This window comes from Peromyscus californicus, unplaced genomic scaffold (genome assembly GCF_007827085.1).
Source record: "Peromyscus californicus insignis strain IS unplaced genomic scaffold, ASM782708v3 Scaffold_5__1_contigs__length_169319896, whole genome shotgun sequence".
NCBI classification, from domain to species: Eukaryota; Metazoa; Chordata; class Mammalia; order Rodentia; family Cricetidae; genus Peromyscus; species Peromyscus californicus.
In genome coordinates, this window is record NW_026294573.1 from 106,444,146 (window position 1) to 106,459,736 (window position 15,591).

Below are 15,591 nucleotides of genomic sequence, written 5' to 3' on the forward strand. Positions count from 1 at the left end.
ATCCTAAACAACACACTCATACAAATAATCCATTTCTGTCTTTCTGTCTTCCTCTGGCTTTATGAAGAACCAAAGAAGTCATGCTCTCATTCATGGGCAGACCACGAAATCTTTAAGAACAGGTAGGTACATTTCCTGTTATTTTTTCAGGACATTATTTATACATTAAAAAATCCTTCAAAAATGAAGTCATTTAGGCTTGTGACTGTTCTGAAGGAAGGTTTCTTGAACTTCTCTGATGAACCCTTAAAGCGATTCAACTTTTCAGTCATTGCTTAGGAGTTGCTATGATGTGGACCTATCCCAGTTACAAAGCGGCTTCCTCCTCTGTTGAATGTGTGGGTGGCTCTTTGCTCTTTCAGAATCCCAAATTGTTCATCCAAAGCCTGTTTTCCCACACTATTTATGTCAAACTCTAGAGGAACGCCTCTAGGAACTTTCTTCACATCAGACTGCTCTCTTTTTGTTAAGAATGAGGGTAGAGCAGCAGAGATAACCGTGGTTCCTGAGTTACTGGACACTGTACTGCTCCAGGATTGTCAATAAATACAGTCAAAATTCCTCCACCGCCTGAATTACTGGACATTGTACTGCTCCAGGACTGTCAATGGACACAGTCAAAATTCCTCCACTGTGGTGGAAGTACCCACTAATGAGTTCTCTTTGCTACCATCTAGCAGCTGTTCTGTGTTCAACTGGGCCTGAACCTTCAGGCCTCTTCAGAAAAGAAAAGTAGCCTGGGGAGTATCTTTCTGAGGACTTAATTTATTTCCACTCCTGGCAAAATTAGCTGGAGTATTATTTTTTCTGTTTAACTGGTTATGTCTCTTGAGAACTGGTTTCCTTTGTACTTCATTTGATCTCAGAAGGCTTGCCTTCCTTTTTAGTGCTGGAAAATAGCGTTCTATATTCTTGTCACTTAGAGGTGGACAATTCATAGGACTGATTCCCTTTTGAATTCCAGTTGCTTCCCTAGCTGCAAAGTGATAACTCTATAAGGACTTCTCTTTCCAGGCAATACTCTTCCTCTAGGGCTCACACTAACTAGTTTTACCAAAACCAGAATTCTGCTGGGTTCCCCACCATACTCTCATCCTGAATTGAGAGTACCACTTTGCTGGAGTCTACTATTTCGTCTTGGAAAATTTTGCTTCTTTTCTTCCTCTCTATTCAGCTTGATAACATCATCCAAGGGACATACCAATCTTGTCAAGGTTCTTACTGTGGCAGGCTCCACGGTGTTGGGATCACAGTGGCTCCCAGAAACCAAGTGCTGAACTCGGTTCCTGACTGGGGATGCTGCATCTGAGCAGTCATCCAGGAAGGCCAAAGTCTCAGGCCCACCACCTCCCAGTCACGCACACAGACTATTACTAAGTGTGAGAGTGGAATGGTTTCCACAGAAAGTCAGGATGATGGTCCTCAAATCAAGAAATTACGAGATGTATTTAATTTTATTAATAAAGGAAACATTTATTTGAATTGTCAAATGCCTTTATATAGTCTTTCCTACCTTGGTTAGGTGTCTGGAGCCATGCAGCTTAGTTTCGGCTTGGCATATGACTATCTGTCTAACGGGTTTCCTGGGGCAATCCACCCATGGAACCACGGGACAGCATAGGAATTTGCAAAATTGGTGCAACTTGCAGGCTCTTTTCTCTCTCATTGTATTTCTTGCCCATAGTATTGAATCTTTGGGTAGTTTTTAGTTTTACTTTGTCAGTCACAAATGCAACAGCTGCAATTTCCCCTGGAAATTCTGTTCTTTCTACAATAGTTTCCCTTTAGATCAGCAGGGAGCTAATGCTTCTCAAATTTGTTATCTGGAATTACTAATTACAACTTCTAATCCTGGAAACTTTTCTGACTCAAAGGGGCAGTTATGTACATATGAGAAAACAACACTTGGAACATTAACCATGTCTCACAGTTCTGGAAAGGAAAGTGAGGCATGCATATACAGAATAGGGAAAAACTCTCAGGAATACACATAGTGCCAACTGTTGAGAGCAAGTTCCCTGGACACCAAGCATATAGAATCAGTGGTAGGATCTGAGAAAAATGCAATGCAAAATATGGGATGGAAAGATCCATCTTTACCATATACAGGAACTTATATGGAAGAAGTATGGTATGGGATATGGGATAGGAAAAGAGTGCTTTATCAAAGTCTGCCTTTTATTGAGAGATTGAGAAAAGGGAACTATATAAGAGCATATCTTATAGACATGAAAGAATTGTTTGGGTTTGAATATTGTTGTCCTTAAAGCATTGTGTCCATGTCTATTACTTTTTAACTTTGCAACCACAAGTAGCTGCCAGATGACATAAGGGCTGCAGAGAAGGATGTGTCTGGCTCTGTATTTAGTTCAGCCTGCAAAAACGATGAACTCGGGGTTGGGGATTTAGCTCAGTGGTAGAGCGCTTGCCTAGCAAGTGCAAGGCCCTGGGTTTGGTCCTCAGCTCTGAAAAACAAAAACAAAAACAAAAACGATGAACTCTATGTCTAGAATAAGGTTATACAGGGGGTGGGAAGGTGTATTTGGGGAAGCATAAAGGGGAACAATGGGGGCTTTTTGTAATGACTGTGATATATTTCTTAAAAGTCAAAAATAGGAGACAATAATAAAACTGTTCACATAAGTCTGGTAGGAAAAAAAACAACAAAAACAAAACAAAACAAAACAAAACACCTCTGTCAAAGTATAAATAAGGACAACTCAAGCAATTCGGGGCCACCTGCTAGTCAGAATCTTCCTTGCACAGATGCCCCATCCCTGTCTCAGGACCTGAACCGGAGACAAGGCAGGACCCTGGCAGTTAGGCTCCGGGGACTTAGTCTTACTTGAGGATTAACTATGCAGATCTCATTATAACAGAGTCGAAGTCTGTAGATAAGAGCCCGAAGATTGATAATACCTGAAATAATGGCTCAGTGCTTCAAGGCACAGATTTTAAAAAATTTTAAGGGAATTTCAAGTGTAAATAAAAAATTGAAAAGTGAGGAATACAGTGAGCCCAAATGACCCGTCACACACTGATTGCAAACTCACGGACTGTATCTCCTCCACCCCAGGCCCTCCCTGGACTGAGGCCTCAGCTCCAGACTTTGGCAAGGCTATTTTAGAGGCAACAAGACAGCTGTCCACAAGAGGGCGCAGCCCTCGCTGAGCAGCGCACAGCTACAGAGACGATCCCTGCACTGGTTCATTAATGAAGGGTTGTAGAATGGCCTGCCGGATCTTCCTGTGTTCGGTATTAAAGAACTTCTTTGAAGAAAGTGTCCCCTGTAAACTCTTGGTTACTGTAAGAGGCAACCTGTACAGAAAAACTAGGGAAAAAAAGTCTGATTTTTAAAAAAAAAAATCAGATTTCAAAGTAATGAGTTGATTCCTAAAAGTCACAAACCATCCAAAATATTTTGACTTCGTGGGTGTGATGTATTTTACATTTTAAAATTTCTCAGTTCATACTTACTGATGTTGAAATGTTTCTATCTTTGATCTGGGGAACCTGCCGGTTGCCTACTAGTCTTAGAAACTTCTAATGTGTGCTAGTGGTGCGTGCGCTGGGGAGAGCCTTGTAGATCATAGTCTTGTCTTGTGGAGAGCTGTTTCCAGAGGCCCCATGATGGAAACAAACTCGGGTCTTCTCAAAGAGCAGCATGTGTTCCTAACCGCTGAGCCATCTCTACAACTCGCCAGCGTCTACTACGGTCTCTAGCCTAACCCTCCCTATAGAACATTGCTGTTTTCAAAGCAGTTAGCTTTCTAATCAATTTTTAAAATTTATTCTTATGACCTCAGGGCCAGCTTTTCCACCAAAAGCAGTCGTTTTTAAATTGAGCATACTGGTGTATTCCTGCTCATGAGTAGTGGAGATGAGTTCAAGCCCAGTCTCCCTTCAATAGCAAATTCAAAGCCAGCCTATATTAACACCAGACCCTGTCTCCAACAACGAACAAAATTCGTTTTCATCGCCGGGTGGTGGTGGCGCAAGCCTTTAATCCCAGCACTCCGGAGGCAGAGGCAGGTGGATCTCTGTGAATTCAAGGCCAGCCTGGACTACAGAGTGCGTTCTAGGAAAGGTGCAAAACTACACAGGGAAACCCTGTCTCGAAAAAAAAAAAATTCGTTTTCGTTTATATTAATTTAAAAACTTCAGGGAGATATATATAGTTAGTATCACTGCTCACCTCTCTTTTGGATAAAAGATAGCATACCATATACTCTTCTTTCTACTGAGTGTATCTCTCTCTCTCTCTCTCTCTCTCTCTCTCTCTCTCAACAATAGATTGCAGGGGTCACTCCACAGTTGTGAATAGAAGGCTTATCTTATCTATAGAAGGCTGTGGCATTCCAGTGCTTTACAGTACCATACGCTTTTCCACTAATCCTCTGTTGAGGAATCCAGAAGGTGATCTCTAAGGTTTTACTATTACAAATTGTGTCGTGATGAATATTCGCGCGTATCTCTGCAAATTTTTACCACCATACCTTTGGGATAGCTTCTAAGGGGGGCGGCTGGATCAAAGAGTAAATGGGCCTGTGTAATCCTCCCAAATAAAGTCTTCTTTATTTCTGCAGTACAGACGAGGGAAGAAACCGACATAGCTGCTCAAGGTCCCTTGACGGGATCGGGATGCAATTATCTGTAGGTCAAGAGAAGGATTCAAGGGGGCGGGGCCGAGGTTCAGTAAACTCACGTCCTCGTCCTTCCGGCTCCCTCCCCTCCAAGTTCTTTCTTCTCTGAACTCCAGCCCCAGGACCTCTCACACTTTCTATTCCCCCACTTCCTCTCCGCCCCCATTAGTCCATAACTAAGGGACCTTCCAGCTCTTGCTTTTAATCCGGGATCTTAAAAACCAGGGCGGGAGAGAGGGTTTTGCGCATGCGCAGATTCCGACTTCCGCGAAGGAGTCCGCGGGCCCCCAGAGGCCTTGTTTGGGTGTGACGTCATCACACCGCGCCGCTCCCAGGTGTCTTCAAGGTCGCTTTGAGGAGCGGCCGCGCGCGTAAGTGACCGGCCCCGGGTTCGGACGCGCACCGTGTCTCTTTGGCAAGCTCGCCGGCGACATGACGGGGTACACGCCGGATGAGAAGCTGCGGCTGCAGCAGCTGCGGGAGCTGAGGAGGCGATGGCTGAAGGACCAGGAGCTGAGTCCCCGGGAGCCCGTGTTGCCGCCGCGCAGGTCGTGGCCCCTGGAGGACTTCTGGAATAACTTTCTGCGGGACAGGGCCCCGTGGAAGAACGTGGTGAGTGATGAGCCCCACAGGTCCCAGTTCCCACGCCGGGTCGCAGCCCGGCCACCCCACGCCCCGCTCCTCTCGGTCCCGACCCTGTTCATGCCCCGGAGGGCCCAGGGACAGTCAGTCTGGGGTCTCAGGTTTAGCGGACACTGTCACACACGAGAGTCCTGGGCAGGGATCTGGAGTCCCGGAGCGGGTTGGTTTCGGGAGGATGATCTGTTTGGCTGTCAGGTGTACTGAGAAGTCCGACCTTAGGTTTTCAGCACATGTAGTTCTTTCGATTGTGGATACTTTTCCTCAGAGTAACAGGCCAGAATTCACTAGAGTGCGATTTTAGTATTTGAGAACACATAGGCGATTTGTAAGGTCGAGGTGATCGAGACCAGCTAACACTGCACTCAGCTGCCAGAGGGCTAGCTGGTATAGTATAGCCTCAGGGATCGCAACAGAAGACAGGGCTCTATTTGGGATGCTTTGTCACACTCTAAAGCTCCCTTTCTGTGCCTCAGTATGTACTTTGAGCACGGTTTGTTTACTTTTAAGTTGCATCCCTCGACTTTGCCAAGCAGAAAAATCATCCATTCTAGGGCTTTTTTTTATTTTAAGGGTTCCGGATATTTTCTTGGAGTCTGTTATGCATATCCGTGATGAGTAATGACTACTATGTGGGAATTGCTTTCAATTACTTCCAATAATAATAATAATAATCCAATAATAATAATAATAAGTAGTAACAGTGGGCTCTTGCTATCTTCGAACCTAGTATTCTGCTGAGGTTTTTTGCATGCGTTACTTCATTTCTTTATTCCTAAATGGTAAAAACAGTTCCTAATTCTTATTTTAAATGTGAGGAAAGAGAAACATTAAAAAAAATTTTTTGAAGGATTTGCTCCTGGTCACATGAAGGAATTTTTATTGAAATCCACGTGTAATTACTATCTTACTGTGCTACAAAGTATAATGCAACAGAGATTAGTGTAAAAGGGTACCACATGCTTACGGTGGTAAAATTCAACCATAATTCAAGCTGCCTCTCCCTTCTTGTGTATCTGACATTGCCTGTTGATTTTGGCATTCACTGGTGGCAAGCTGATAACTTAGCGAGTGATTTAAGGAAGTAATCATTTGTTGAATTTTGTCTTACCTTACTTTCAGTGATTTTTTTTTCTTCTATAATCATCTGGTATAATACATAGATTCTAGGTTGTCTTTCTCCTTAAAGGGTGTGTTTTAGTCAAATTAGATGCCATAGAAAAGTCCCATTTTTTTTTTGTATTTTGACTTTCCCTTTTAAAATGGTATGTCAGAAGAGCTCTCAGTGAGTTTAGAAGACCCGTATGTTAATACAAAGTCTTGCTTTTTTCTTGAACATGGATGCCTTATATCTTACAGAATGCTGTTTATCCTAAACCCTGTCTAGCAGTCTTGCAGAATGCTACTCATCCTAAGCCTTGTTTGCTCTGACCCTGGCTGTCCTACAGGGAGTCCCAGAGTTAGTGAAAATATTGGAGTAGGTAGGTTAGCCCCAATCTGTCAGGAGATATGTTCCTTTGAGAAGTTTGTAAAGTAACCATCACACTGTTTCTCTGTTGGCGGTGGGATTTTTGTTTTGTTTTGTTTTGCTTTTTGTTCCACACACATTGAAAATGAGCTATCTCATGCTTGGTGTAGTAAGTGGCACGTGTTGGTAATACAGCAGAGGTTGAGGAAGGAGGATTGCTTCATGTTCAAAGCCAGGCCAGGCTACGCAGTGGGTCAGCCTGGGCTAAAGAGTGGGACCCTGTCTCAAAATACATTAATGAAAATAAAAAATGAGGGGTGGGTGAAGATGCAGAGAGACTCAGTACTCAAGACCACTTGGCTTTTGCCAAGGACCCGGTTTTGGTCCCCAGGACCCACATCTAGTTCTAGGGGATCCAAGGCCGCCTTCTCTCTGACCTCCAATGGCACCAGGCACACTAGCGACACACATTCATACATGCAAACAAAACACTAATACACATAAAATGAATAAATATAAACAATTGAAAAAGAGGGTATGTGTTTATTTTGCGTGTTGTGTTTCCCCTCTGCAGGTCTTTAAGGCATACCGGTCCAGTCTCTTTGCTGTTTCTCATGTGCTTATACCTCTCTGGTTTATTCACTATTACGTCAAATATCACGTAGCTGTAAGTATTTGTTAAATGTGTGCTGTTTAGAACTTATCTTTAATATTGTCCAATAATTTCCCTGGCTATGCTGTACTGAGGAAATAATACACCACTTTAAGTTCATTTTGAAGTTCTTTGAATTCTTTTGGGTAACAGATTTAATTGAACTTAAGAAGTCTTAGATACAACTAGTTTCAAAACTTGAAATTCAAAAGATTACTTGTATATACAACTAGTTTATAACTTGAATGCATAGCTTGAAGTACTGTTTAATTGATCAGGGTATCTAAACCTAGAGTCCTGAGCAGGAGGCGGGAAGATGATTTCTGCTGCCTTTTTAGCACAGCTTAGGTATGTCATATCATTCAAAAGAGGTCTCCTCATCCTTTCGTTCTCCCTTGTTTTTAAAAGTCTGATTTTTCATAATTTTCTTTCTTTAGAATCTAGGGTGACCAAAAATATTAACTTTTTCATGGAAAGATCTTGCCTGGGTTGTCCAGAGCCACTTGCCATATTTTAAAGATAAGGGATGGCACAGTACGGTTGGTACATAGCATTGGACTCCGGGTGGTAGGAGAAGGACATACAGTTTCTGGGGTGTCCTGGAAGAAGGAACAGCGGTGACTTCCTTGTGTAGGTTGTTGGAACTCAAATAGTGTAAAGAGGGCATTCTTGTGTTCAGTGAGAGTTGTTAAGAGTCAGCTGAGCATGCCTATTTGGGGAGCCCTAGTGACAGCGGTCTGGTGTAGGATATTGGAATGTGAGAAGAAACAGTAAGGAACCTGAAGTGGACTAGGACATCAAATAAGGTGATGAGGCTAAACATGGGAGGGGGTGGTGATGGCGATAGATTTGTTATACTGAGGAGCTTGGTCAAGTAAGTACACTGGTGGAAAGGTTGTTTCCGTGAAAAGGGAGAACTCCTGGGGGAATGGGATTAGAATTGGAAGTGTTGGTATGAATTCAGTTATTAGTATCTATTCATAGGTAGATAGAGAGATAACCGTGAGTGTGGGCAGGTGCTTGTATGCATGTTCACTAAGTCTGTCCACTAAGAAGGCCTGGGAACAGTGCTGTCCCTAAGTTATACTCCAGCAGGCCGCATCTCTGTGTTGTCAGCCCCGAGACGGCTGAAGCTGCTGCTTGACAGAGCAGCAAGAAGAAAGCAGCCTCAGCTCTGTGATACTCCTGCCCAACATTCATCATCTGAATACAGTCACGAGGAATCCTGAAACAAGTCCAACTGGAGGGAATGTCCAGTGGAGCAAGATTATTGGCTTGTTACCTTCAAAAGTGTTAGTTCATGGAGGTTAAAGAATGTCAGAAGACAGCTTGAAGGACGTGGGTTCTCCACTTCCACCATGGGGTCTCCGGGGACGAACTCAGATTGTTAGGTTAGCAGCAAGCCTTTGCCCTGTGAGCCGTCTCCTTGGCCCCCATTATGTCTTCCGAGCAACAAGAACGGAATACCTAGTGTGTCCTTTTTATTGTTATAGAAAGAATATATAAAAGTAAGTATCTGACATCCAGGAATATGTATTATGTTAGAGGGCAGATAACATTCAAGGGAGAGTGTGAGGGAACAAGTTATGCCAGTTAGAAGGAAAGATAGAAAGTCAGTGATGAGCATGGCCAGAAGTCCTCCAGACTGAGGAGATGGCTCTCTATTGATCCAATAAGCTGAGACTAATTTAGGGAAAGTTTCAAAATCTAGGGAGAAGATGTGAGCTATATGTATAACAAGCAGTGGGAACTCTTCATTGTGTGAGTATTGAAACTAAGTCTCATATACTGCAAGCTAGCCTTGAACCCTGGATCTCCTCACTCTCACCTCATGACATCCATGAGCTTCCACACCCAACTGAATTCTCCACTGTTAAGTGGGAGAATGGCATGATGATTGTGAGGAAATGTAAAAAACCCAAAACAAAATAAACACAAACAAAACAAAAAGAACATTGGACACAGCTTGAAGGAGTCAAAGTTCTACACCAGGCAGAGCAGCTGGAGGCTGTTGCAATTTGGTACTCGTTAGATGAAGTTGGGAAAAAGCAAACTGATTTGAAATTACATGCTTCCCTGTCCATAATGGTTCCTGGAGGAGCCATGGTATGGCTCGTCTGCTGTGTCAGCAGTAAGGTTAGTAGGGGCTAGTAGAGATTTGAATTGGTTTTTTTTTTTGTTTTGTTTTGTTTTTCATCTCAGAAACCAGCTGAAAACCCTTCTGCAACAATAAAATATACTAATAATTTATTAAGGGTCAGAATGGCTTACATTTCTGTACTGATGGGCTTGAAAACCGTGTTCATGAGCAGCTCCCTGGGCCTTTTCATGTCAGTGTCCATCTCACTTCATCGCTGGTTTAGCGTGGTGATCTCCGGAGAAGAACACTGCCTTCTCCAGGGAAGGTGTGAACATCCGAGGGTGGCTGCTCTACGGCAGTGGTCAGAGTCTTGTCTGGGAATTTAGTTTGTTAGTTTTATATTTTAAAGTGTGCTTTTATCTTATAATTAAACTGCCATACCTCTGATAAAGCTTATTCTGTCCTTACCACCTCGGAACTAATTGAATTTGAACTCTTAAGACAATTCCACTTAACAATTGTAATCACTTTCTCTTAAGCGCTTTAAACCCATCTATAAATTTGATTTGTTCAATCTTAATTTCAGGTGTTTATATGGTATATTGGTGCCTCTAAGAAGCAATTTTTTTCAGCTTCAAATCAGAAGTGTGTCTATTATACATTTTCATTTTAATCCTGAACTTAATCTATTAGACTTAGAATGTTTATAATAACAATAGAATATGGATCATCCCAACTTTTCTTCTTTAGTTACCTATTTTTTATTAGTTCTTTGAGAGTTCTCTACAACTACAATGTGTTTTGATTATGCTCACCTCTTTACCAGCTCTTTCCAGATCCACTTCCCTTTCCAACCCACCCTTACTTATATTTTTAAAGATTTATTTTCCATTTATGTGTGCTTGTGTGTGTGCCCGTGTTGTGTGTCTGTGTGTGTCGTATCTCTGTGTGGTGTGTACACATGAGTACAGATGCCCGTAGAAGCCAGAGGAGTTGATTTCTTTGGAACTGGAGTTATGGGCAACTGTGAGCCAAGCATTGTGGGTGCTGGGAACTGAACTCTGGTCCTCTGGATCAGCAGTATGTACTCTTAACATCTAAGCCATCTCTCCAGTCCTATCCCAACTTTTGAAACTTGGCATTTATCATTTTATACAGAGTGTAGTTTCCTTTATCATCTCTGTGGCCAAGTTGTCTTAGGATTGCAAAGACATTTCTCCTCTAGCAGAAGCATATTTAATAAGCTACAGTATTGGGTTGACAAAAGAGACATTAATATGGTTACTTCTCTGAGGGATTCATGCTTTCTTAGCCACTAGTGGACATATTTCAACATTTCTTGTTTGGTGGGGTCTGGGGCCACTTACCTTTTACTCTTTATCTTGGTTTGTTTATGGAAATTCTGCAGCTTCGTTATAGTAACATTTGTTTCAGTAACTGAATTTTACATCTCTGAAGACATTTAGTATCTTCTTGACTTTGGCCACAGTTCTTTTTAGAATAAAAATTTTAAATATGTATTGTTATTGTGTGGGTGGGAGTACAGCTGTCCCATAATATGCTTGGGAGGTCAAAGGACAATTTTGTGAGTTGGTTTTCTCCTTTTATCTTGATGTGGGTTCTAGAGATGCAACTGAGGTTGCCAGGCCTGGTCCTTTACCCAGAGTCACCTCCCTGGCCCTGGCCACAGTTCATATAATAAAGACATTGTATTTCCCTTGTATCGTAGTCTAAGCTTCTCTCACAGTCCTGGTCCCCTTGTCTTATATCATGCCAATGATCTTTTAAACATTTTGGTATGGTATCTTGTGCAGACAGACATACATGCTTTATGAGTTTATTTGTTCCACATTTATATATATTAAGCACCTCTTATGCAAAGCACTGTAAATAGGGGTATAGCAGTATACACAGCAGATTGTGCCTTGCCTCATGACATGCTTATTCTAGTCTTGGAAACTGGCAATCAGCACATGAATAAGAGGCATATATGATTATAGGAGGTGATCAATTCTCGGGAAGAGAAATTAGCAGGGTAAAGGAATAGAGAATGACAGAGCTGCTGTTTTAATTGAGCCTTTCTGCAGAAGTGATACTGAAGGTACCTAACTGGAATGAGGTGAGGGACAAGCAGATACCCCGAGGAGTGCACTTCCGGTGAAGGCTGAGTGAGCACAAAGGCCTGGGACACAGCAGGCTTTATTGATTTGACTAATAGTTGGAGATCAGGGAGCCATTGTGACTAGGGTACGGTGTTGTAGGAATGTAGCAGAGTCACTATATCTGGGGTAGATACTAGAATGAACAACCGTTTTTTAGAAGCACTTTGACCTTGAAGAATCCTTGTGCAAAACAGTGATTGTTTCCCTTGACCTGTAAAATTGTTTTGCTGAAGGGGCATTGCAGGTATGCCGTGACTTGGTCACTTGACGCCTCAGGTGTGCATCTCGGATAATAATACTAATCTTGTTATTGCATATTGCAAACAATACATAATAAAGGACTGGAGTCATGGGGGCATGTGATGCTGTCCTTCAGTAAGACATGCAAATTAAGATTAGGGACCTTGTATGAGGAAACACTTTGAGTAACAATCAATAAATACGCTTTTGTATGGCTCTTCGTGGTTCAGTCCATCAGAAGAGACTGGACCTTCCTGCTGCCACATAGGCCTTAAAATTGGAGTACTTTCATCTTGGAGTGCCTTCCTTCTTCAAACGACCCATGCTACATGGTGCACCCCGACAGTACAGTGTGGGGAGAGAGTGGTAGAAAGTCAAGTAGTTAGCCAGGGGTGAGGTCATGGAGGGTTTTAGAGATCACAGCAAGGACGCCATCTTTTTCTTTACAGATTATGAGATTTTGAGCTAAAATGTGATCCCCGTTGAAAGGCTCATGCTACCTGTGTTGTTGGGGGCATGAGTAGAAGCAGGGTAGCTAGTAGGTGCTGTTGGCGCAGTTCTGTCAAAAAACATCAAGCGGCGTGGGCAAGGAAGGTACTGTTACCTGGGGAGATCAGTTGGATGCAAGGTATATTATCGAGGTAGTTCCGGCAGGACCTACTGAGGAGTTAGGGCTTCTGGCAAATTTTAGCACTGAGGGAATACAGGTTCCATTAGCTAAGATAGGGAACGTGAGGAGCAGCAGTTGTGGGGCTAGGGGAAATTAAATTGTGGGTGTGGTTAACTTCAAGATGCTTATTGACATAAGTAGAGATGTTGAATTAACAGTTATATGGATGGGCCCAGAGTTCTAGGAAAATTTGGGATAAGATCTAACATATTTTCAGAAGAAAGTCTAACACTGTAATTTACACAGAGTTACTTTTATTGCAGAAAACACCATATGCCATCGTTGACTCGAAGCCCAGAATATTCCCAGTAAGTCTCAAAACTCCAGTTTTTCCGCTTGTACATTACTCCCCCTCCCATTCTACAAGTGATTGCCAAGTTCATTAGCATAAAATGATCCTTTCTTACTGTCAGCTGAAGTGTATTTGTGTATTATTGTAGGGGAAAAGGAGGATAGTATGAAGTAGCAACTGAATTTGAAAATGCAGAGTGGACACCATATTTCTCAGCCTTGTTTTTTGACCTAGAGCAGAAGGAACCCTCAGTTTTTCATGGGTAAAGGGCTATAGCATAAGCCTGAAGAGATACTTTTTGTCAATTCAAATTTAAATTAAGCTGAGTGTGTTGGTGTCTACCTTTAATCCCAGCACTCCTCCCCTGTGGCAGGAGGATCTCTGAGTTTGAAGCCAGCTTGGTCTACATAGTACCTTTCAGGACAGCCAGGGCTCCATAGTGAGTTCCTATCTCAAAAACAAAAATTTAGTACTTTGGAATAAAATACTAAATCTTGTAATGATAAATATTTTATTATCTTGATTGTGGTGATGGTCTTACAGGTATATCCATACTTCAAAATTATAGTATACAATTTAATATACACTTTATTATGTCTATGTTGCTTTAATTTTTAAGTCTTCATATAAACAATATATATTATATATAATCAATTGGTATTTTTATTGGTTGTTTATGAGGCTCTTGTTTAGTATACTAAAACATGTTGTCTATCTCTGCTTACAAATAATGAGTGAACCACTATAACTGTAAATTCAAAAACTTCCATTAGGTAGCATATGTTACTGTAGATGAATTTCTAAGTAGTCTTAAAGAACATGGAGCCAAATATAGGTGTGAAAGCCTGAGAGATCAGGGAAATAGTGAGAGCCACCAACCACCTTACCTCACCAGCTCTGTAGCTTCCAAAATGTGAGCTACTTCCTGTCTTAACCTGCGCCTTTATTGCCTTGCTTTTCTGCCCTCTCATTAGCTCTTAGCCCCGCTACCTCACTTCCTTGTCACTGCCTGTCTGTACAGACCTCCAGGTCTCTATGGTTGGTACTGGGATTAAAGGCGAGTGTCACCATGCTTGGCTGTGCTCCCTAGTGTGACCTTGAACACAGAGATCCTGCCTGCCAAGTGATTGGATTAAGGGCATGTGCTATCACTGCCTGACTTTTGTGTTAATAGCTTGCTATTTCCTCTGATCTCCAGGCAAACTTTATTAACACACAAATAAAATATTACATTTCAGCACAAATAAAATATCACCACATGTTACAGTAGTCTGTTATAAGCTATAACAGGGGACTTTTGGGGCAAACCATCAAAATTGGTTAACTGTCCATATTGGAATTCTGCTTTAGGAAATAACAGGAAACTTCTGTTATTTACTTACTTGTAATTGATGTGTGTCAGACCCCACATAGTCTCAAAATAGGATATTAACTTGCTGGTTGGTGGCTAATTAATATTTATTTATTCTTTGCTTACCTGGTCACTTATCTAATTATGTGTTTATTTTGCCATTTATGTGCAAAGGATAAGACCAGGCTCTGTACAGAAGACCGTATCACTGGTTTTGTAGCACTTCTTTTATTTCTGTATTTTCTTTTTTTTTTTTTTTTTTTTTTTTTTTTTTTGCTACAGTGGTCCTTTCCTGTTTCTATGTTGTTGGTCACTTCCAGAATCTTCCCTTTTGACAAGCTGCAGAATGGCCATCTAATTTAGTATAGAACAAGCTGTGACAGTGTTGCAAGTCTCTGGCTTAACAAAACATGTTTTCTCCTTCCTGATGTGATAGACTAGTATGGGTCAGGCTGTCCTCCCAGTCTGTCCTGTCTCCGTCCTTATTAAAATGAATGCCAGAGCGTAATAGCTTTTCCATGTAGCGTCTGAACATGGACTAGAGCAGAGTGACCACCTATCCAGACTTATTACTTTCCTGAAAACTGGAGGTGGAGATTGAGAGAGTAGATGGAAGGAATAAAATACTAAATCTTGATCGAGTTGATTGTGGTGATGGTCTCACAGGTGTATCCATACTTCAAAATTAGACAGTCTAAATATGTACTTTATATGTCTATAACTCTTTAATTTTTAAGTCCTCCTGCAATAATTTGATTAATCTTTCCTCCTGTAATAATTTGATTAATCTTTATATAAAGATTTTTATATATGTGTGTATGTATATATATATATAAGTGCAGATGAAAATATAGCATCCAAATTGAAATGTTTTAAGTAAAATGGAAATGGAAAATAATTTTGAAGTTTTTTGGTTTTTTTTTTTTTTGAGCTAGTATTTCTATGTAGTCTTGTCCGTTCTGGGACTTGCTATATAGACCAGGCTGGCTTCAAACTCTGCCTCTAGAGTGCTGGGAATAAAGGTGTGCACCACCATGCCTGGCTTAATTTTGAGTTAACAAAATGTTTATATGTTTATAGTCAATTATTGTGCTAAACAAATGTTGAAATATTTTACAATAAAATGTACACTTAATGAAAATAAATTTTAATTAAACATTTACTTGTCTTTACTAGGGTGATACAATTCTGGAGACTGGAGAAGTAATTCCACCAATGAAAGATTTTCCTGATCAACATCATTAAAGAGCACTTAAAAACTGAAAGACTTGTGTAACAGCTAAAGCCTCTTCCTATAGTGCTGTATTTACTGAATCTGTTCCCTGGAAAAGTAACCAATAAAGCTTTTTCTTGGAGTGTTGTTATATTTCTTTCCAAAAATCGTCCGATTTGAG

The 15,591-nt window shown here is 41.4% G+C and overlaps 1 protein-coding gene and 1 pseudogene across 2 annotated transcripts; one reads left to right on the top strand and one right to left on the bottom strand.

Annotated features, from left to right (window-relative positions):
* Window positions 1-649: 649 nt before the first annotated feature.
* LOC128097036 (UAP56-interacting factor-like) lies at window positions 650-1,354 on the bottom strand (annotated as a pseudogene).
* A 3,590-nt stretch (window positions 1,355-4,944) lies between these two features.
* Ndufb6 (NADH:ubiquinone oxidoreductase subunit B6) lies at window positions 4,945-15,552 on the top strand. Of its 2 annotated transcripts, XM_052718389.1 has the most exons (4): window positions 4,951-5,255; window positions 7,325-7,417; window positions 12,818-12,862; window positions 15,374-15,552. In XM_052718389.1, the coding sequence occupies exons 1-4, from the start codon at window positions 5,076-5,078 to the stop codon at window positions 15,440-15,442; spliced, it is 387 nt and encodes a 128-aa protein (XP_052574349.1). In that variant the 5' UTR covers window positions 4,951-5,075; the 3' UTR covers window positions 15,443-15,552. The 2 variants fall into 2 exon arrangements, with proteins under 2 accessions (XP_052574350.1, XP_052574349.1); XM_052718390.1 differs by lacking the exon at window positions 7,325-7,417 and having other exon boundaries at window positions 4,945-5,255.
* The last annotated feature ends 39 nt before the right edge of the window (window positions 15,553-15,591 follow it).